Consider the following 24,240-nt stretch of genomic DNA (forward strand, 5'->3'; position numbering starts at 1 on the left):
ACATGCAAGACAATGGAGGTCATCGCAAGCATGGCCCCCACCTTGTCACCACTGTCATCAGCAAGTGTGTGTGTGTGTGTGCACTTGCTGATGCCTACTCTCCCACCGCAATGTCGCTGGTTACAAACATCCCATAGTGTGTACCCAGCATTAGGCTTGGAGACGTGCACAGTGATTACAAATGATTTTTTAGAAGCTGCCCTTCTTAATTTAAGTAAAGTAACTTCAGGAAATGAGTCATTCCTCAAGATCAAATTATCAACTTGCAAAAATAGTTTCCCGTTTTTCTCTAAAGATACACCAGCACACTAATAATGCCAGCATACAAATGATTCATATACTGTAGCTAAAACCAACATATAACATTTTACATTTTCCAGAATCATTTATTAAACAATAGATAGATTTTCTACCTCCTCTTCTATCCATGGAAATAGAACATCTGTTTAACACTTAGTCATACACTAGTTGCCCGCACCCTGGCACACACATTTTAAATAGGGACAGAGCGATCCTTCCGGACACTTCCAAATATGGGTGTGATGTTGCTGAAAGGGTTATGACTGCACAATAATATAAACCCAATTCAAATGACACCACAGTAGTATCCCTTGTGCATGTTGTGTCACACACAGTAGTATCCAGCGGCACCTCCAGAGGTGGGGCTGCAGCGCTGTTCAAATTTCAAATAGGGGAGGCGCTGTATCTGCCACAAACTGCCATTCCAAACTCTCTGGCAGTTGGTATTTTTACCCTTTTTGAATTTTGAACTGTGCTGCAGCCCCACCTCTGGGGCCACCACTGGTAGTATCAATTGTACAGGTTATACTACACAGTAGTGCCCCTTCCACATGTTACATCACACAGTAGTACCCTCATAAACATTATGTCATACAGTAGTGCCCTTTGTACACATTATGTCACATAGTAGTACCCTTTGTACACATTACACAGTAGTACCCTTTGCACACATTAATTTTTACAGTAATACACCTTGTACACATTACATCACACAGTATTACCATTTGTACACATTTATTTATATTTATTTATTTACAGTTTCTTATATAGCGCAGCATATTCCGTTGCACTTTACAATTGCTGACAGTGATAGAACATTGGGTCTCAACAGACAGACATGGAGGTAGGAGGGCCCTGCTGCAAGCTTACAATCTATAGAGGGAAACACAAGAACAGGCACCAGTAATAGCATAGCAGTCCCACCAAGTTGCAAGTCCAGAAGGGAAGCAATATAATAGCTTCTAACTGTCCCCTGTTACTTAACAGTCAGGAGCCTATTGGCCAGTGATAAAGTACCAGTCACTTTATGACTTCTCCTCCCTTATCACTGCTTCATACATCTACCCCTGGGAGATGGTTTGTTCACTAACAGGCCTATACTTAGGAAACGTGGGCATTTACTGAGGCTCAAGGAAAATAAATTTCATACTGAATTAATAAGAGGATTCTTCACCATTAGAACAGTAAAATACTGGAACTCATTGCCGGTGAGGGTGGTTACAGCAACTACTGTTAATGAATTTAATCCAAAACTGGATACATTTTTGGCCACTAAGGGAATCCGATAGATATGACTTACTCAAGTCAGTAGTTACAAGTCAAATAGGTTGAACTTGATGCACTAGCGTAATTTTTCAACCTTAATTACTATGTTACTATGAATAATGTATAATTCAAGTGCACAGTCTAGATCCTGATTCCTGAAGGAGGTGGTGGGGGGGCTCAGGTAATGAGGCCCACCAAGAGTCCAACCCTGTATGTACCATATACCTGCAATTGTATGAATCTTAAATTATGTTTTTAAATATTAACTCAAGCTGTAAAAAAATATTGTATTATTTATTTGCAAGCGGCTAAAACAAGCTTTTATTATGGGAAAATGGGAATCAAAATTAGTAAGAGTATAATCAACACAGCTAGAACTTTCAAAAATGTTGCACTTAATGCACTTGCATCATTTTGTAACTATGTTATAATGAAAAATTATAGGAACATATTTTATTTGCATAAGAAATCAACATTTTACATATTTAAAGCTTTAACAGTAAAACAACCGGAGATGAAATATTGCATAGTTAACCTTAACTCTAGAGATTAGTATTATTTCCATAAACTGAGTATTTATACTTTCAGTGCTTCACTGGAAGACGTGAAGGACTTATATCTGGAGGCAGCACATCAGAATGGTGACCTGGTAGATCCAGACTTGCAGACTGGACTTGGAGTCTTATTCAACCTCAGTGGGGAGTTTGATAGAGCTGTGGATGCTTTCAACTCTGCCTTAATGGTCCGACCAGAGGTAACGCAATAGTGCTGAAGGACTAAGTAATGGTCACTTCAGTTATGGATTTTAATTTATTTTACATTAATGCCAGTTATATTTTATCTACCGTAGACTTCCCATCCTTCTCCGATACCTCTAGATAGACTGCAGAAGTCAATGCATAAATGAGGCTTAGCTCTGGATTTCTTACACCATAATACTAATAGAAAATGTATATGACCCTTTAGTAAACAATGACATTTGTAAATATCTCAACATAGATTAGGAAAAATGTTCTTATTCCATTGGTGTTTCCAATAGCTTTTCCCTTATTATGACTCGATCTGGTGCAGATTGTTAGTGTTCAGCTTCTGTTTGAATTGTTAGGATAACCCTTGCATATTTTTCCAACCACCTCAATGAATCCAAGGCACAAACAAGCAAGGTTTCCTTACTCTAATATGTCACGGGGTGGGATCTAAGTGAATCTCCCCCTACAGTATATCTTATATTCATATTCCCCCTTTAAATGTTTTCATGTTACTTAGCTATGTGGATACAGAGCTATTAGACAATGGGCAGTATTCAATGAAAAAAATTCGCTGTGCATGGCGAGAGATTTTTTCTCTCGCCATGCACTCGCCCTGTTCCGGAGGGCTCGCTGCCACTCCTGCTCCCTCTATTCAATGTGGTTAAGACTCGCCGCCACTCGCGGCGACTCTTAATCCCTGCAGTGGACGAGCGTCCGTGGCAGGGAGCTAGCAGGGAGCCGGGGGACGGTGGCAGCCAGTGAGATTAAAGTCTCCCTGGCTGCCCCAGAACATATGTGGAGGGGAGGTGGGCTCCCCGAGACCCAGGCAGCACAAGCTGCCCCCCCCCCCCATATAGCCAGCGGGGACCCAGTATTCACTGCACCCGATCGTGCATATGTAATGATCGGATGCAGTGAATATATGAATATCTAATGAGCGGCTCGAGCGCTCCGGCCCCCTGCTGGCTGCTCTGTGTAAAAAAAAAAAAAATTAAAAAAAAATATATTTTTTTAATTAAATATATATTCATGTGCTATAAGCACATGAATAAAAATAACATGCCCCTTCACAGAAAAAAAATCCTGATTTTTTGACACCAAAATTAAAAAAAAAAAACCTTTTAGTTTAAAAGTTCACATTCCAGCTCTCCATGAAAAGATGGAAAATTGCTACACGGAGAGAGACGGCGAAAATCACTTAAAAAGACGGCGAATATTTCACATTGAATAGGCTTGCTCGCTTTTGGAGAGCAAAATGCTCCGTCCAAGGCGAAAAAAGCACAAATTCGCCATAAAACAGGGCGAATTTTTCTCATTGAATACTGCCCAATGTCCCCTTGCCTGCATGGACCCTGTATGCTACCCTGACACATTAATTATGCATCTCTACAACTTGAATGTGAGTTTTATATTGTCAAATTCTGTCTTTTTAAAGGAACTTTTTTTTTTTGCCAGGACTACTCCTTATGGAACCGCCTGGGAGCAACTTTAGCAAATGGGGATCGAAGTGAAGAAGCTGTAGAGGCCTACTCAAAAGCACTGGAAATTCAGCCAGGTTTTATTAGGTCCAGATACAATTTAGGAATAAGCTGCATTAACCTTGGGGCTCACAGGTTAGTATTATTGATGTATGTTGCTACTGTGTTTTAAGAACTTAGGTTCAAACAACACAAAAATAGATCCTATATATATACAGTAGATAGGTATAAACACATCAAACACATGAAATACACACACATATATTTTATTTGTGCATGAAACAAGGATTCAAAACTTGAAACAAAGTTTGTGTCCTATCTCAGGCACTGAATTTAAATGTCAATCAGTCATTTTCTTGCACATATAGTGCTAGTTACATATCATGTCTTCAGTAGTGCCAGATACAGCTGTTTCAATAGGGGATGCGGTCAAAATCCCGGCGGTCGGAATCCTGACGGTCGAAATACCGACGCTGGAATCCATACCGCCACAATGCCAGCACTTTGTCCCTCTATAGGTGTTCACGACACCCATAGAGGGAGAATAAAATAGTGTGCCGAGTGTAGCGAGGCACCGGGCCCACAAGGGGGGTGAACCACGGCGGCGGTCGGGATTCCGGCATCTGTATTTTGACCGTCGGTATTCCTACCGCCGGGATTTCATACTGATCCCCCCAGTAATGTTTTTAACAAAGAAAAAAAATTACATTCTGGAAACTATGGATAAGGGATAATTTGGATAATGGATATTTGGATAAGGGATACTCAATCTGTATATATATATTAACAATTGCTTTGGGAAGGTGTTTCTCTTGAAGCATGGGATAGGGGCCCTTCAATATGTTGCTACATGCCTATAACATTTTGTTTTTTTTTACATGGAAAATACCATGAGATTATGCCCCAACCAGTTCATGCAGGACCAGGGTAATTGGTGGCATGCCTTGATAATGGTATCTCTAGATAGCATTATTATCACAGGGCTCCCTCCAATATATATATATTTTTTTCACATATTTGTTTACTAAATTAAGGCACATAGTGAAGTATTTCCCATCACAAGTATGGGAAACTTGATCTGAAAAAAAAAAATTAAAGGCTTGCACTAAGCTTTAAGTGGAGAGTGATAAATAACCAGCCAAACAGCTCCTACCTGCTGTTACAGTCTGGGTATGAAAAATGATAGTTAGGAACTGATTGGCTGGTTGTTTATCACTCCATTTTATCACTTTTCGAAGAATTCTACCCCAACTGTCTACTTGCATACTCTACTGCAAGTGCTGGGAAACTACTGTGGGGTTTTGTTTTGTTTTTGTGGGGGGGGGGGCAGTCCCCCCACATATGGAAGAGTGGCCAGATCTTTCGCATCCTGCCAGCTTCCTAGTAAAGATGGCATTGGGAGATTATACAGAGAATTGCAGTTTTATATAGATGGGGCTAAATTACATGAATTTTTGGTTGGTGGCAATACTTAAGAGACAGCAGCATAAATGTAAACATCTACGTAACAACTTTCCCATATACAGTTTAAATTAAAAAGTCTATCCGAAGATTCCTGACATCTGGGAAGCTAGATAAATCATTTTTGAATCAAACTAACTTTTATATGAGTTGCTACTAATATAATAATTTTTTAGTCTAGTATATGGTTTGTAGAGTTATCACATAATAAACATGATGTTATTTTTACCATGATGCTCTAGCTACATGCTTTATATTTGATATGCTTGCTTTCTAGGGAGGCGGTTAGCAACTTCCTTACAGCTCTAGGTCTGCAGAGGAAAAGTAGGACTCAGCAGCAAGTCCAACATCCGGTAAACTCAGGCAACATCTGGTCGGCACTCAGAATAGCTCTGTCAATGATGGACCAACCAGAACTCTTTCACGCTGCCAACGTAGGAGACCTGGATGTCCTCTTACGAGCTTTCAATATAGAATGATAAAAGAAATATCTGGACCTCAAAAACATTTTTACAAAGTACATAGTGTTCGCTGCGGATGGGCATGATATTCAGTACTTCCATTACCAGATGATAACTTGGCATTTTTTATTTTATTTTTTTGCCCGAACCTTGCTGGGTTATATCTGACACGAAAAGCACAAAAAAAATGAGGAAATGTAGATAAAGAAGATTTTATAAAACATTCAAAAATATTTCCAATATTAAATATTTACCTAGAAATGTTCTTATACTAGTAAACAAGACTGAAGTACGGGAGTACTTTCAGGCATTTGATAAAGACGTCTAGTACAGGTGTTTGGTGGACATGGATCATATTTCACCAGATCTTCACATTGAAAGATGTTTTATACACCAACTAGCACTGCGACCACCTGCGGTTTATAGAAGAACTCCTGATCAGTGCATGAGGACTTATATATCGTTCGCAGTCTGTATGGCCTTTAATCATGTTAGTAGATATGGAGTAGTATTATTAGTACTGTATGCTGGAGTATAAACATACCGGCACCTTCCAGGAATACAACATATACCGGATACAACACACTTCACAATAAATCCCACAGCAATGAAGTGTGACCAAGACAGTACTGTCAGAACAACTCCAATTGCCTTTGCTAACCAATATATCCGCTGTATTGTCCGCAGGTATAGCCAACTGCCAAATCTGATGTGGATTTTTATCTATACAAACAGAAAGTTGCACTGACTGAGGCTATGACACGCCTGCTTGTGATGATACATTTGCACTTTAGTATATTGTTTAATTATGCAATGTGTTTGCGTTAGTAGCATTAAAGGATTGAACAATCTGGCCACAAGGGCAGATAGGACCAAATATATATTACTTTGATATTTAGTATTTTGTTAGTTTATTAATATTGTGTACTCTTAAATTGTGTTTTAGGAGGAAATAACCAGAAAAGATTATATAGATCAGTGGTTCTCAAACTCGGTCCTCAGGACCCACTCAGTTCACTTTTTCCAGGTCACCCGACAGGTGCACTCATTACTGACTGACACATTCTAAAAGATACACAGGTGGAGCTAATGACTTCACTTGACTCTATGAGGAGATCTGCAAAACATGCACTGTGTGGGGTCCTGAGGTCCGACTGTGAGAACCTGTGATATAGATGATGGCGTACTGTAGATCTATGATAGACAAGAACTCTGTGGCCCTGCAATTGTGATAGAATTACAAGACCAATATACCCTGCCAGCCAGGGAGGAGCAGGGCATCCACAGGTTGTTCTCATGTAGACACTACGATGCGTAAGAAGTGGAAAATGAAATGTACTAAACCCATAGATTTGTAATACTATGATATACAGTAACTATGTCTATGATAGTCAGGCTTATGCAAGTCATAGTTCATATGAACACTGCCAAAAAAAAACAGAACTTACAAAAAAAAAATTCATATTCTTTTTGTTTTATTGCAAAGGGAACACCAACCATGTTGAGGCAGTATTAATATTTACACAGTCCCTTGAATGGAGGGTGCCATTAACATTGGCTTGTCAGAGCAGATTTAGTCAAAAGCATTTATATCCTGGGTGAGGTAATATTGGCATGTTCTGGTTCTATCTTATGTAGCAGCATAAACAGGGATCATCTATATGGCCCTTATTGATCAAATCAAATCTAATGTCTTTATAGATACATGTTGTAATCAATAACTGGAATAATGTGTCATACAGATATTACTGGGTTCTCTCTCTCTCTCTCTCTCTCTCTCTAGCCTCATTTTGATTAGCTTCTTCCTGGTTGCAGTGAAGCTATGATTGCAGTGCCTTTTCTAAAAACAACCCTTAATTTGATTGCTGTGCTATTTTTAAAAGGACTGATTCATGTAGATAATAATGTTTTAGCTAAATATACCTATGTAACCAGCTTTTCCAATCAAACATCAAGATGATGGCAACTGCCCTGTGTCTCTCTCTTTTTTTTGCTGTTGTACATACAGCACACATCCCAACATGACCCTCTCCAAGAGGGACACAATGCTCTGCTCCTGGAATTCCCTGGTAATGTATGATTGCCATCACCTGCGGGGAGCTGGGTAATTGATAAGAAAGGTGTTTCACCACAGGTGATGGCAATCATACATTAAGAGGGAATTCCAGGAGCAGAGCATTGTGTCCCTCCTGGTGACGGTCATGTTTGGAGGTATGCATACAGGCTCAGGATGATTGCATGAAATAAGCATCTCTGTACTAGGAATGCCAATCCCATGATCGGCGGGATCCCAGAATTTAGGCCCAAATTTCATGATCAATTTGCAAATGCACGTTTTACTTATTTATGCCTGCCAGATGCTGCCCAGTGTGCAGATTGTGTAGATGTGCACCATGAAGATAAAAGTCATACTTCAGCTGCAAAAGGTCCGTCTGTTTAAGGACTGCTGCACAGCAGTTCCTGGCATGGCGTCTGGAGGCCAATACTCCTGGAATGGTCTCCCTACTCTGTACTGCATGTGTAAACTTGCTTCCATATGCAAATATGGTTACATCTTACACTTAGGACCAGTGGTGGATGTTGCCTATGGGCTGCAAGATTGTAGCCCTCCAGGTAAAATACTCCACCCAGCTCAGTGCATGTGAGCCAGATGCAGTTCGTGACTGTGACAGGCAGTGTCTTCCTACACAGAAGGAGCCGCGAAGCCAGCTTACCATATTGCAGTTTCTGGCAGAGCTGGGGGATGCGCGACCATCTCACTAGCTGACGCGTCCCATTCCTGCGCACACGCTGGTCCCTATGCTTGCCAGATCCATTGTGCAGGTGCTGGGACCTGGGTCTGGCTGCCTCATTCCATCTCTGGGAACAGGGGTAGTGGGGGACTGCCGGTGCTTACAGACTACAGTAATGGTCTCTTTACATAAACACTACCAAACAAGGTCTAAAGGTGCCCGCACACTATAGCGATTTGGCCTCTTTTCATCCAAGTTCGACGGATCAGGACGAAAAATCAGATGAAAAGTGTCAATTCGCATGTGTGTCGCGGAGTTCGGACCATTGCACAATCAATAGGGTTGCATGCGATATATCGGATGCAAAAGGACAGCATGCGATTTATTTGCATGCAAGCCTGCCGTCCGGGAAGGCAATTCTTATGCAACTGTTCCCTCCGAGAAGTCGCATAGGTGTGTGGGCACCTTAACTCTTGCTGATTCTGTACTTGTCCCTGGTGCAAAATATGCCCAGATGATTTTTACGAGGGCCGCCACCCATTTCTGAGTGATGATTTGCATCTGGACCTCTCTCATTGATAGTAAATGATTATTTAGGCTGTTTTGTTATATGGAGTTATCGCCATATAATCACATTACATAACTGATTTCTGCTGCTGTCCAAATACAAGTAAGAACATTTATATTTTAATCTGAAAGACAAGATGCTCATATTTAATTGAATGTAATTTGCTTTTTTATAAACATCCCATCATCTTACATGTCCTTTTCCAACATGTATCCCCTTAACATTTAAACATTTCCTTAATATAATACCTGAAATAATGACTCGGAGACTTAGGTTTGGCAGAACTTGTTAACTGATTTATTTTTGTAGATTTTTAATTAATTTTTATTGTTTTATTAATTGATTAATTAATGGTGGCCAAGAAAGAACGGCTTTTAACTAAACTCCACCCCAACTACCAACGTAACTGGCCTAAACTCATAACAAGCGGTATCCAACTCAACCTTGTCCCCTTGACTACCCACCCCTCCGGGTGAGGTCGCTGACCCCGACACGGGTGTTACAGCAACAGGCCTAAATCAATGAGAGGTGAGTGCACCGAAAACAAGCCATGTACGTAAACTCAATAACTGATATCTAACTAATTTATTCAAAAACTGCCGTTCTTTCCCGCCTATCAGCTAACGCGATTAAAAACAAACCACTACCTCCACCCAAAACCCAACAGGGAGGGCGGGCGGGAAATTCCGCAGGAAGAAGAGGAAGCCTCCTCCCCTTCCTGCTCCTATATTCCCTTTTCCTCTGGCCAAACCTCCCTTTCCCATAGGATCCCAGAGTCACATGTCTGTATGACACGCAGCTGAGGGATGTTTAACCCTCTACATGCCTATGCAGGCACTCCGTTCCTCTTAAGTAATTATTTCTGAACAGTGGCGTAATTTCGTTCCAGTTACCCGGAGGCAAAATATATATTGTTGCCCCCCCCCCCCCCCAAACACACACACACACACACAACCCTATATAACGTTATATAAAATATATATTTCTTTTAATACATATAGATAGAGACCTAGAGAACACATATATTTTTCAGAACTCAGCCACGGAAGCAATACATTGGCTTTTAAATAACATGGGGAGGAGAGGTGCTCCCTTGGGAGCCAGAGCCCAGCGGTAGATGACTCCATTGCCTTCCCAGAGTTCTGCCTCTGTTTCTGAATTTTTATTTTACATGGTAACAACATTTTTCACATTTGTTAATAAGACTGTCCAGATTCTAGTCTAAGTGATATATATTACACTTTACATTACAGTATTATATATTGCGTTCCAATTTGGCAGTACAGTATTAATGACTTTATCATCTCAATGCTAATGTAACTTCTGGCAAAGCCAAGTAAATATTTTACTGTTACATCTTGAAGCAGCTTTAGCTGCAGTCACGTATATCGCTTCTTGTTGTCAGACACAAGTTACACCACCAGGTGTTTTACATAAAATGTGTCCAAATGTATATGAGCCCCAAAATAAGGAGAGAGACAGAGGCAGAAGCTGTGCATTGATTTGCTGCCTCACAGCCATGCGGGTGTGATATGGGGGTTCGACAGTTGGGATTCCAATGGCCATTAGATCGATGTTGAAGTCCCAACTGCCGGTACTCCGACAGCAGGGCAAGCGCAAAGAAGCCCCTTGCTGCGCTTGCCACACTGGCGATGAGCAGTGAGCAATGATGTGCGCTCCCGCACCATCGCCATCAGTTGCCATTCATCTGCTGGTATTACCAGTGGACTGAACAGCTTTCCATAGCGTCCTCAGCGGCGAAAATCACTGTGCAGGGGGAAAATCGCTCTGTGTGTATGCATTGACCAATTTTCAGTCCAGCGATTTTAGCAATCACCGCAGTGCGTACACTGTGTGTATGCACCTTTAAAGTGACATAAAAAGTTCCAGTTCCCAGCAGTTGTAAGGGGCATGATGCATAGTTGTTTTGTGTGTGTGTGTGTGTGTGTGTGTGCGCGTTGTGTGTGTGTTTAGGGGGGAAGAGAAGATAACATATCAATTTGGCTACTGCAACTGCCTGTTTTAAAAACAAAGTCATCTAGTGGATATAACAGATAATCAGTGGTATGTTAATACTTTGTTAGAATTGCTGAGTGCATTTTGTATGCATCATATACAAAAGCACAAGATGGCCCCTTAATACATTCCAATTAGTTCAATACCTTATAGGGCCAGCCAGGGAAAACAGAGATCAATGTACATTAACATTACCAATATTTCACTGCCAGTGTGATCATCCCTCCGACCAAATCTAAACAGTAGTAAATGAAACTAAACTTGTGGCCTTACTGTTATATAAATACCCCCCACCACTGTTAAGGTTAAAACCCATGACATGTTCACAAATATAATTATATATAACACAAGCTGCAATGTTCTGGAAGTCACCAGTGTGAAAGCCATGATTTCAGAGCACTTAGCGATGTCTAACCACTGTGCAACAGAAATGCGTTGGTTTTGCTGGCACTTCAGCAGAGATGATATATTTAGCCCAACAGGGCATACGTTTTGATATTTTTCCTGAGTGAAAGAACAGTGGGGCATTCAGTGCCACATTCTCAACCCATTCAACACCCGTACCAAGCTGTAAACACGATCTGAGATAGGATTTCTTCATCATATTCTCTCCCTACTTTTCTAAGCTGACAATTCTAGCAATCCATGCAATATGGTATTTATAATGCCAAGAAACTAGAAAGATAAATCTATATTTTTAAAGTGTGACTACTATGATGGTCAAAGGCATTCGATCTGTATAAAGGACCGTTTTTTAAATCAAAATATAATAACCTCAGGTAATGCCATGTTGCATGAATTTAGCATTTATGTATTTATTTTCAATCTATTAACCAAAAGCATGCATTATAATGTATTTATTGTATATATAAACATAATGCACAATTAAATGACATTAGGAATAAAGGACTATTGTTTTGTGTCTTTTATGTGTCCACAAATAAATGTCTCAAGGTATGATATGATGCTGCCCGGACCAGTGATCTCCTTCCCCCTGCACCTCTTCCGGGTGCAGGGAGGACTAAGCGGCGCCGGGTATGGGTCCAGGGAGGGAGGGAGGACCCGCTGCACATCAGTGGAGTGGGTTTTAGAAGGTTGACGGAGGTATTGTGTCCCCAGTACCAAATCCCATCTAGATTCCACTTCACTAGGTAGGCGTACCGCAATGTACAGGGATGGCAGAAAAAGTGTCCTCAGTGCCCTGAAAAATGCGGCTGTACCCACTATCCACTTAACTACAGACATGTGGACAAGTGGATCAGGGCAAACTAAGGAATATATGACTGTGACAGCCCACTGGGTAGGTCCATCGCCTTCTCCTGCACACCAGCATCTTCCAAGGCAGGCTACGCTGTGTATCACTGGTTTCAGGAAGAGGCACAATGTCGACAACCTCTTATAGAAACTGAGGGAAATCATCTCCCAGTGGCTTACCCCCCTTAGACTCTCCTGGGGATTTGTGGTGTCGGACAACGCCAGTAACATTATGCGGGCATTAAACATGGACAATTTCCAGCACGTGCCATGTTTTGCCCACACAATAAATTTGGCGGTGGAGCATTTCATCAGAAGTGACAGGAGATGCTTGCGGTGGCGCGCAAAATTTGCAGACACTTTCGGCATTCTGCCACTGCCTGCCAAAGGCTGGAGCGTCAGCAAAAACTCCTCAACCTGCCCTGCCATCTGCTTAAACAAGAGGTGGTGACGCGATGCTGCAGAGGATGGAGGAGCAGCAAAAGGCCATTTAAGCCTACGCGCCCACCTACGACATAGGCAGAGGAGCGGGCCTGCACCTGACTCAAGCGCAGTGGAGGCTGATTTCTGTGTTGTGCAAGGTTCTCCAGCCATTTGAACTAGCAACACGTGAAGTCAGTTCCGACACTGCCAGCTTGAGTGAGGTGATTCCCTTGATCAGGCTGTTGCAGAAGCAGTTGGAGAAAGTGAAGGAGGAGCTAAAGCGTAGCGATTCCGAAAAGCATGTCGCTCTTGTGGATGAAGCCCTCCATACGCTTTGCCAGGATGGTCAGTCTGTTAAAGTCAGAGGAATACGTTCTGGCCACCGTGCTCGATCCTCGGTTTAAAGCGTATGTTGTGTCTCTGTTTCCGGCGGACACAAGTCTACAAAGGTGCAAAGACCTGCTGGTCAGGAGATTGTCATCTGAAGGGGACCGTGCTCCTCATTCATTCTCTCCCACACCTGTGCCTGTGAGGAAACAGCTGCGATTTCCGACACAAACCGTTGGCGGGGATGCAGGGCAGGCAGGAGGTAGTTTTGACATTTGGTCCGGACTCAAGCACCTGCCAACGATTGCTGACATGTCTACTGTCGGTGCATTGGATGCTGTCACCATTGAAAAAATGGTGGAGGATTACTTTGGTGACAGCATCCAAGTAGACATGTCAGACTGTCCTTACCTGTACTGGCAGGAAAAAAAGGCAGTTTGGAAGCCCTGTACAAACTGGCTCCATTTTACCTGAGTTGTCCCCCCTCCAGTGTGTACTCCGAAAGAGTTTTTAGTGCAGTGGGGAACCTGGTCAGTTAGCCGAGAAGGAGGTTGCTTCCGCAAAATGTGGAGAAGATGATGTTTATAAAAATGAATTATCAATTATTCAAAAAAGACCAGGAATTGCCTCCAGAGATTATAACGGGACCTGTGATTGTGGAGTCCAGCGGGGACAAATTGATAATCTGTGAGGATGAGGAAGTACACACTGAAGGGGGTGAGGAATCAGAGGAGGAGGAGGAGGATGACGAGTGACAATGACATATTGTCGCTGTAGAACCATTTATACAGGGAGATATTATGATTTTTTTTTTGGTGTGGGGGCCCAAACAAATCAATCATTTCAGCCACAGTTATGTAGGCCCTGTCGCTGAAAAGTTTGGTTTGTTAAAGTGTGCATGTCCTATTTTCGCAACATAAGGGTGGGTGGGAGGGCCCACGGACAATTCCATCTTGCATCGCCATTCATTAATCACACTTCCTACAGTCATTAATGGGGTAACTGGACTTGTCTTTCAATGCATACAACTGTTTGCATTCTTCTTGACAGTGGTAATAAATGTAAAAAATTATAATCAATCACAGAGCTGACCAATCCCACTGCTGAGAATAATTGATTGCTGCACGAATCACCCACTGCCCCTCGGCTGCACATCGTAAACACTATTAAGCCAGATACGATTAGGAAGGAATCCACCCGTAAGAAATGGTATACAGCTCCAACGCAGGGGTAAAAGTGGTCCTGCTCATTAAACCTTGAGCGAAGATCAGTACTTCTCTATCGGCAAAGAACATCCAAATCGACCAAGCGTGCAGCTTTGGGAGGGATGCATGTGAAGCAGTGAGGAAAGGGAACATACGCATAGTGAGGCAGATAGCTGAATCCACTCTAGCGATCAATTGAGTAACAGAAGTCGCAGCCAGATAGCCCTCACATCCCAAATAGGGGTCTTGTTGGCTGCTTACCCGTACATGTATGGTTAGGTAGTAAGACACCGGTCCCAGGGGTCCTAGAGAGGTGGAGGAACTCTTCCATCTGCCACCTTGTAATAGATTAGCCCCCTCCCCTCCACCCATTAGGCAATGATTTAAGAGACAACTGGTAATAAATTAATAATAATCACAAAATTAAACAATCAGATTAAATTAATTAATAATAATCATAATCACACAATCAAGCCAGATAGGGGTCTTGTTGGATGTTAAACTGATCGAAAAACAGTTACAGACTTGCAGACAAACTCTGTGCTGCACAAACGCCCACCGCTCCTTGGCTGCACATGGTAAACAGTGCACGATCAAGCCAGATAGGGGTCTTTTTGGGGCATAGTTTTTTTAAACTGCAATCCTGTCTGCCGCTGCAGTGCCACTCATACATGAGCCATGTGCTTGTATGGCTTAGCATAGTTATCCAGTGCAACCTTTTGCCCTAAAAACAATATTGTGAGGTGTGAGGTGTTCAGAATAGACTGTAAATGAGTGGAAATTAATGTTATTGAGGTTAATAATAGCGTAGCAGCAAAAAAAAATAAAAAATTCTGCAATTTTAGCAGTTTTTATGCTTTAAAAAAAAAAAATCAGAACCCAAAACGTTTAGGGGGGGTTTTGGCAAAACCCATTAGAACCCAAAACCTGAAGGTAATCAGAACCCAAAACAAGAAAAGTGTCCGGTGCACATCCCTAGTTTATATACCGTGTATGCCTCTACTCCTCCCACTCACAAAGCCTTCTGGGAGTGTAGCGTTCCTTACATTATATACATTTAAAAACCCGAGGTCTACAACAATCAAATAAATAAATACATTTGACAAATCCAAAATACATGACCCTGCCCATCTCCCGGAAGCGGAGATGGGCAGGGGGCCGCTGCCCAGCCGCCGAGATTAGGACGTGCGTGCGCGTGAGACGCACACACGTCCCAGTTCAATGGAGTCCCTGTTCACCTGTGTTCTCCAGAGGGGGCATTCTGGCGGGAGCGTCGGGCAAAGATGGCAGGGGCTCAATCTGTAGTTTGTTATTAGTATTTCTGCTTCACAGCAACAGATGGAAAAATGTAAAAGTTTTCCATTACTACTATATGAGAACACAGCTAATGAACAAACAATTTTACCTGCTGTGTCTGCCTGATAAGGTAATACAGATCGAAAAGCTTTTCTGTACTTCATTGTTCCTGTACTGTATTACATAGAGATACATACTACCTGCATTCTACACTGTAATCATGTCTTCAAAGATGTCTATCTCTAAGTTCAGTCTAATGATTGATTTACCCAAGTTAAAGTCACTTTTGATGTGAAACTGGGATGAAAAGCACGGCTGATGCTGTTGTAATCAATGATTTATTTACCTTTCACTCCTGAAGTCACATTAGCACTGTTTAACTAACCATAATGTGCAAAAAATAAAATAAGCTGATGTGCAAAAAGGTGCAGTATGTCAGTGTTAGCAGGAAATTACACAGCAGGATGTTGACAGCTTCAAATAAATAAGTAATGAAAGTGAGAACATAAAAGTACCATGGAGGGAGGTTGGTGACAGTACATAGAACAGGAGGAAATACAAGTTTAACTGTACCAAATAAGTGAAAAGAACTTTGTCATGTCTACAAATAGTTATCAGCAATCAGGATTTGAAAACGACCCCTTTAACTGAGTAAAGATCTGAATCAGATGTAGATCGTGAGCAGATCGTGTGCTCCAGCAGATCGTGCGACCATCGTATGGTTTTCCCACAAACTGCTCACAATCATGATCATACTGTACCTAGCATAAAGGTGCCCACACAATAGAATTAGTTTTTTGCAGATTTGGATCGATTGGCCAACTTTTGCCGCAAAATTTCACAAATCAGCCGATCTCGCTCGGATGTGTGGATGATCTTTTGCTAAATCTTTTGATCTTACATGCTGCAAGAAAAATCAGATTTGGCTAAAGATCCATAGGAACGCACATCGGATCTTAAGATACATTTTTAGTAAAGATGTGCACTTGCCTGAAATCTTTTGTCCAGGAAGGACAAAAGATTTCAAGGCAAATTTATGTGCAGATCTTTCTAGTGTGTGGGCACCTTAACTCTTTAAGTGTAAGCTGGGAACACACTGGTAGAGATATCTACAGATGAATCGAGCAGCTTGTTCTCCATACATGCTATGCGATCTTCCAGGACTGACATAACAAATGGGTATGGCGCATTTGCATGCACACGCCCATTGAGCTGACAATCACCGGCGGCTCCCGGCCATGCAGAACGGTGCAACGATGTACCTTTAGATATATATATATAGGGCATTGGTTTTGTTGCACAGCCAACGCAATATATCTGTGAATTATGCTGTTCTCAGATTTCTCGCTCATACACACTGACCGATGGTGCATTGATATATCGGCCATTTAATAAAAACAGCCGAAATATCAGCCAGTGTGTACACACCTTTACTGTCATGTGAACAAGGAGTGGTAAGGTTGCATATGAGCACTCAATGGGGTCAGTACAGTGTTGATAATTAACAATTTTGGAATTGGCTCCTCAGTCTGTTGGAGCCAGGTACTCCATTTATTTGTTTTAATGCCTGCATGCTACATGGATCGAAGAGGACATGATCTACACCGGATGGAATGTGAGTATGATTTATTTTCTCCTGGAATCTATACTTCAGCCACTATTAGCTCATAAGCCGATATTTCTCAAGGATGCCAAAAGCTTTCTTAAGCTGCTACTGGGATTTGAGAGGATCCTCACTGGCACCATCATGTGTTGTATGGATGTGTGCAGTTTGTAGACTTCCATACCGCATGATGGTGGCCTACATGCTATGCTTGGCTTTTAAGAACAATTTTTTCCCACTGATTTATTTGATAATGATCTTTTCGTGCTATTGTTAAGACTCACGTTGGAACGCAACTTCTTCTTGTTTGATAGCAGCTTCTACCTGCAGTTGACGGGCTGCGCCATGGGGTCGGCTGTGGCCATTTGTTATGCTAATATCTACATGTTCACGGCTAATATCTACAATATTCTCCTCACTGGCCTCACTCGATCTCAACTGGCTCCCCTCCAATCTGTCCTCAACTCTGCAGCCAGGCTTATCTTCCTCTCCTGCCGCTCTAATTCTGCCACTCCCCTTCAACAAAATCTGCACTGGCTTCCATTCCCCTACAGAATCCTCTTCAAACACCTCACACTCACATACAGGACCATCTATAATTCCATTGCTCCATATATCTCTAACCTCATCTCCATTCATACACCCTCCCGCCCTCTATGGTCGGCCGACGACTGTCGGTCTCTCCTCCACCCTTATCACTGCTTCCCACGCTAGAGTACAGGACTTTGCCTGTGCTGCACCCCTTCAGTGGAACGCACTCCCTCGCTCCATTAGACTCTCCCCGACCTTGCAAAGCTTCAAATGGGCACTGAAAACTCACCTATTCATCAAAGCGTACCCTTCCACTGCATAAACTAGTCCTGCATAAACTAGCTGGTTGTCCGACCCCTTGCGTGTTTACATTCTGCTATCTAGCCGCCACCCACTTGCTTGCACCTCTTGTAATCTGTCTGTCTCCCCTTCCTACTAGATTGTAAGCTCCTCCAAGCAGGGCCCTCTTCCCTCCTGTTGTCAAGCCCTCTTCTCTTCACATTTTACTCACAGCTCTCCTATACTCAAACACTCAGTGACCATCTTCGTCCACATACTCATCTCCATCATTGGCCTCAAGCCTCTTATAGTATGTTTGAGTCCTCACTACTTATATTTAAGCTGCAATGTGTATTGAACTGTGGCGTGTTTTATTTGTACTTTATTTTTGTTATTTATTCAATGTTATGCCAAGTTTGTCTCCCTGTACTGTTTCTTTGTACGGCGCTGTGAAACACTTGTGGCGCCTTATAAATAAAATTATAATAATAATGTTCAAGCAGGAGGAGGTTGCGTTTCTTAATTGTCCAGAATTGAGCCAACATCTTTTACTTTACACCTGATATATAGACAACATTTTTGTTTCTGGACGGGTGGTGTGGATTTATTTGAAGCTTTGATGACCAGGGTTAACTCCACTAATGCCTTTATCAAATATACGTATACTAGCAGTCCTGATGTTGCCCATTTTTTAGATGTGGTAGTATCCATTCGTGATTGGGTGATTTCCACTAATGTTATTTCCAAAGGTGTGGATAGGAATACATTCTTGACGTAAACTTGTTATTATCCACCGGCCCTAAAAAAGGGTTTGCCCCTTTCTCAGATGAGGGTTGCGAGAATCATCTGTAATGGGGAAGATATCGCCAAACAATTAGATTTAATGATTGAGAATTTTGCCTCGCATTGGTTATGATAGGCATACATCAGAGTTACAGAAAGTACATGTGTTGAGTCTACCCTGGTCATCATTGCTCAAACCTAAAATTAGAAATCAATAAAATGATTTACTCTGGATGAGTACGTAGTCAGTGGCAAGCCCAGTGATACGTCAAACCACTCAGGCACTTTGGCCCATAATCTGATGCGGATCTCCCAGCTCTGCGTAATTTTGGACCTCTGGCAGCATTTAAGAGCAGACATAAACTTCTTTGCGATAGCTATCTGCCAATTCAACAGTTTACTACAAACTACTGCTGATCCCAATTCTCAATTTGTCAAACTATGCTTGCGTAATACATAAAGTGATCATAGTATGTATATTGTCCATCTATGCTTACCGTTAAAACGTAATGTAATGTTAATGTAATGTTTCTTGTACTGTATGTCACACCTTCTCTTGTGTACCCTTGCTGAAGCTGCACCGCTATCCACAAAAAAATTGCTAGTATATGCGAGTATATATGGCCAATAAATTTGATTCTGATTCTGATGTACAAATGGTAGGTATAGGTTGTTAATGGTAACTTCTCCATTGTTAGGGAAGATTGATAAATTCCTCTTGAATACAAGCAGTACTGGTACCCCTGGAAACATTGATTTAAAGTTTACAAGTCCTGCAAGTTTGCTCTGGACCTTCCATGACTACCCTTCTTGCATGCTACCATTCCATGTAATATGGGTTTGTAGTTAGTGCTATAAGTACATACAAATAGCCCTCAAGTCTTTACCCACCCTGCAACTGGTAGATTAGTTATCATGGTCACTATAGATTGTAAGCTTGCAAACAGGGCCTTCCTACCTCTATATCGGTTTGGGTACTTGTGAGTTATCTGGACGCCCGATTTTTTGATTGTATGCCTTAAGTTAAGGCATACAATCAGATGCGATGCGATGCGATATCGCATCGCATCGCATCGCATCGCATGCGACCATCGGATGCGATGACCCGATTTTTCCATAGGAATCAATGTTAAAATGATTCCTATGGAAAAAGGGGTCCTTTTCATACCCCTACTATCCAAGTGGGCATGGAGTTGGATATAAACCTGTGGCGAGCGTAGCGAGCCACCGAGCCCGAAGCGTGGCGAGCGAAGCGAGCCCCGCGAGGGGACGGTATTCCGTGTCCCCTCGCGGGGCTCGCTACGCTCGCCACGCTTCGGGCTCGGTGGCTCACTTGGATAGTAGGGGTATGAAAAGGACCCCTTTTTCCCATTGAATTCCATGTTAAAATGGACTCAGTCCATTTTAACATTGATTCCTATGGAAAAATCGGGTCATCGCATCGCATCGCATCGCATCGCATCCGATGGTCGCATGCGATGCGATGCGATGTGCCCGATCCGACCCGATTTTGAAATCGGGCGTCCGGATAACTCACAAGTACCTCGGTTTGTTTCTACCCAGTTTGTTTAATCACTGTTGTTTCCAATTGTAAAGCGCAACAGAATATGCTGCGCTATATAAGAAACTATGAATAATAAAATAATGGTCACTAGTTGCCCACTAGTTTGCCACATAATGACAATGGATTTTTTTTTTTTTCAAAAGATGCTTCAATTAAAGTTGCCGATTATTTTGTCTCTTCTGCCACAAACATCATGACTTGCCATAGTAACTTCCAGAATTATGGTTTCTTATGTTGTAAGGGTCCCAGCTTGTTGTGTGACATTATCATCACTTTGACTGACTTAAAACGTTTCCAGGTTGTGAATTGAGGTTTTTCTTCTAGAGGCTTCATAAACAGGCTTTTGACATGGTATTACAGACTGCAAACTTTAAACAACCTCAGTAGTTATTGGTTTTGTTTTTATGAAGTAGGTTATTTAACTTGAGTAATCTCCACCCATTGCTATCATGTCTGCAGAAAAGTCTTTATATGACCTCTCTATATTAGCAAAAGATATTTCACAGTTGGGTAGACCTTGCTCTTGGTTTTAAATAATTGCCCAACCTGTTTCTTCCATGTGAGTAGCTTTAGATTTGACAAATTTCCTTCCACTAGGTCAATCCTGCACACTGATATCATCCATGCAATGATACATAGACACATGCTAGTAACAAATGCTAAGTCCCTGGCCAAGGGCGTAACAACCATAGGTGCAAGGGATGCAGCTGCTATGGCTGGTTTCACACACTCCGGCTCCTGCCGGACGGCGAAAACCTGTACGGCCAGGTAGCCGTGCAGCACACAATAGTTTATCATGGAAGGGATGGCCACAGCCCGGCAGCCGTCCTTTCCAGTGGCGGGATCCGGCTGCAACCGTGCGGCCGGGTCGTGGCCGTCCCGTGTGAATGGACACAATAGTGTCCATTCACAACTAATGTGTGCGGCACGGCTCCCTGGCCGTGCGGGATTTCACCGTCCGGCAGGAGCCGGAGTGTGTGAAACCAGCCTCTGGGGCCCAGAGCTGAAGGGGGCCCATCTTTTCTGTCTAAGTAGTAAGTTTTACATACTTTTATCACCATCAGTTGCTAAATGGGGGGGAGGGCTTGCAAACTTTTTCTATGGGACCTACAAAATATCTAGTTACGCCCCTGCCCCTGGCCACAAGTCTATGACAGATTGCTTGTGAGTGCAAGTGATCTTGATGGAGTCGCAACCACTTTCGTCTTCCATATTAGATCGTATTTAATGGGTTGTAATCTCATGCAATTGAATACAGTTAATCTGCGCTGCAGGAACAGAATCTAGTTTCACACCATATAAAGTATATGTCTATATTTGGAGAGTTACTTGGCTGGGAGATAAATGGACTAGATATTGTTACTCCAACAGATGTCACATTTTATTTTGTCACTACAAATCAATCTATTCATAAGTACAGGTGACAATATGAGCGGGGATAGAAAGTCATATTTTTATTCATGTCACTTGCTGAAAAGATCTACTGTCTGAATCCCTCTTGTCTCCTAACTGCGTTTACCACAATCTTCTAGTAGCAGATGGTCATTTTAAAAAGCCCCACTTTGTACAATGTAAAAGTAATGAATAGGCAAGATTCTCAGCCCATGGCTCTGCTGAGCGGGAAGTGTTATCATCTGGCACTACAGATTCCCTTAACAGCTCAGAGCTTTGTTAGAACGTTAGTAACCCATTCCTATCAATTCTGCCACGTTCTAAAGACAGGAAATTGTTAATGAATGAATTATATCCTAAAAGGTAGCTGATCAAAAATAGAACCATGTGTTAACTCTTCATGACTAGGGGGAGTTTGCACCAATATGATTAGAACAATGTTTGCTTTTACATTCTGCGTTGGCTTTTCCAGGAGGATTTTTATTTTTTTGCTTCCAACTGAATTTTATTTATTTGATTTTATCAATAAACAGGAAGATTGCTGCAATGACACTGGGACTTGTCTGCACTGCAGCATCTTCAAGATCCATTTCAGTAAGGCCTGGTACACACCAGAACGATTAGGGCACGATTAGGGCAAATTTCGACGGTTGTAACGACGGTTGTGCCTGAATTGGTGCACAATCGTTTGTATTTTACTCACGATCCTGGTCGTTTGCGATTGGATGCGCGCTCCCGGCACGTCGTATGTCGCATTGGAGATTTTGCCTCCTGCAGCAGAATCAGCCGATCCGACCGCTGATTGTGTGCTGATTTTATGCACATCGTTAGCACATTGTGTGCGCTTACGTCGTCGCGACCATCCATCCGATCCGGGTTGTTTACGCCAGAGATCCAGGACACTCCCACCGCAGCCATATTGGAGCCTCGTGGATGCAGCAGAGATCACACAACGTCTGCTCCAGCGTGCACCGGACTGCAGGTATGTTTTTGTCAGGCCACTGCAGTCCACCCTACCCCCCCGTGTACCCGCTGCCCACCAATGTGTTTTGCGATCAGGCCACTGCAGTCCACCCTACCCCCCGTGTACCCGCTGCCCACCAATGTGTTTTGCGATCAGGCCACTGCAGTCCACCCTACCCCCCCCGTGTACCCGCTGCCCACCAATGTGTTTTGATATCAGGCCACTGCAGTCCACCCTACCCCCCCCGTGTACCCGCTGCCCACCAATGTGTATTGCTATCAGGCCACTGCAGTCCACCCCACCACCCTGTGTACCCGCTGCCCACCAATGTGTATTGCTATCAGGCCACTGCAGTCCACCCTACCCCCCCGTGTACCCGCTGCCCACCAATGTGTATTGCTATCAGGCCACTGCAGTCCACCCCACCACCCCGTGTACCCGCTGCCCACCAATGTGTATTGCTATCAGGCCACTGCAGTCCACCCCCCCCCCCCCGTGTACCCGCTGCCCACCATTGGCAAAGGCCCCAGATGCATTATGCCACCACAGCCCACTATGCTCCCCTGCGGCCTACCCACTACACAGTATGCCACCACAGGCCACCCCACCCCCCTGCGGCCTACCCACTACCCAAAGCATAATGTTACCACCCAGCTGCCCTTTTGCAGGTGATGTTCTCCCACCCCCAGGATTTAAAAAAGTTTTGTAAACAAAATATTATAATAATATTTATTAAAATTTGTTTAATAATTTTGAAACCAAACATGTATTCTTAATAATAATATACAGTGTATTGAAACATATTTACATATACTGTTTATATGAAGACAACTTGTTTTGTCAAAAAGTATGTACATAGGTTTTTTCAAAATCTATTCATTTTTTACAGAAATGGCCCAGGCGCTTGCCAAGGAACACGAATTTATAGAGGCGTTCCTTGAGAAATATAGGGAGCTGGACTGCCTTTGGAAAACTAAATCGAAGGAGTACAGCAATAAAATTAAAAGAGCTCAAGCGCTTCAGGAGCTGGCCCAATTCAGCAAGAGCTACAATCCCGAGGCTGATGCGGACTGGGTCCGAAAAAAAATACAGAACTTGAGGACCGTGTTCCTTAAAGAACACAAGAAAATTCAATCGTCCAAAAGGTCCGGTGCAGGAACTGCAGATGTATACGAGACGTCTTTATGGTACTACAACCTGCTGACCTTCACGTTGAGCCATGAGGTGCCAAGGTCGGGACTCTACCTAATGGTGGAGAGTGAGGCAGACGATGTGTTTGTGGGCCTGGATGAAAGTTCCCAGCCGTTGTCGGTAAGTACTGGTCCAATGTGTATACACCCCTTCCTCCTTTGTTTGTTTTAGGCTCCTATAGAGCATTCCTTTGCGGTCCCATCATTTTTTAAATGTGGTCTTCCTGCCAGGGGACAGCACCAATGCCATTAAAGTACTCCTTATATTGGTCCCTGACCTGTTTGGCTCTTGCTGTCCCCCGGTACTGCTGGGCCGGCGTCTCCAGGGACACGATTGGTGCAACCTCCCTAGGCTCGTCTGGGTCCTCCTGTGGTGCTGGTCCTGCCGGCCGATGGGA

General features: G+C 42.9%; 1 protein-coding gene across 5 annotated transcripts in view; it reads left to right on the top strand.

The window, feature by feature from the left end:
• Positions 1–9,958, top strand: part of PEX5L (peroxisomal biogenesis factor 5 like) — a 254,186-nt gene extending 244,228 nt beyond the window's left edge. For all 5 annotated transcript variants that reach the window (XM_083177698.1, XM_083177695.1, XM_083177696.1 and 2 more), the window contains 3 exons: positions 2,155–2,320; positions 3,771–3,928; positions 5,532–9,958. In XM_083177698.1, coding sequence (XP_083033824.1) covers positions 2,155–2,320; positions 3,771–3,928; positions 5,532–5,733 — 526 coding nt within the window. In that variant the 3' untranslated portion in view covers positions 5,734–9,958. The remainder of the gene's footprint in view (positions 1–2,154; positions 2,321–3,770; positions 3,929–5,531) is intronic.
• Positions 9,959–24,240: the final 14,282 nt, after the last annotated feature.

This window comes from Crinia signifera, chromosome 3 (assembly GCF_055691185.1).
Source record: "Crinia signifera chromosome 3, ASM5569118v1, whole genome shotgun sequence".
Classification (NCBI taxonomy): Eukaryota; Metazoa; Chordata; class Amphibia; order Anura; family Myobatrachidae; genus Crinia; species Crinia signifera.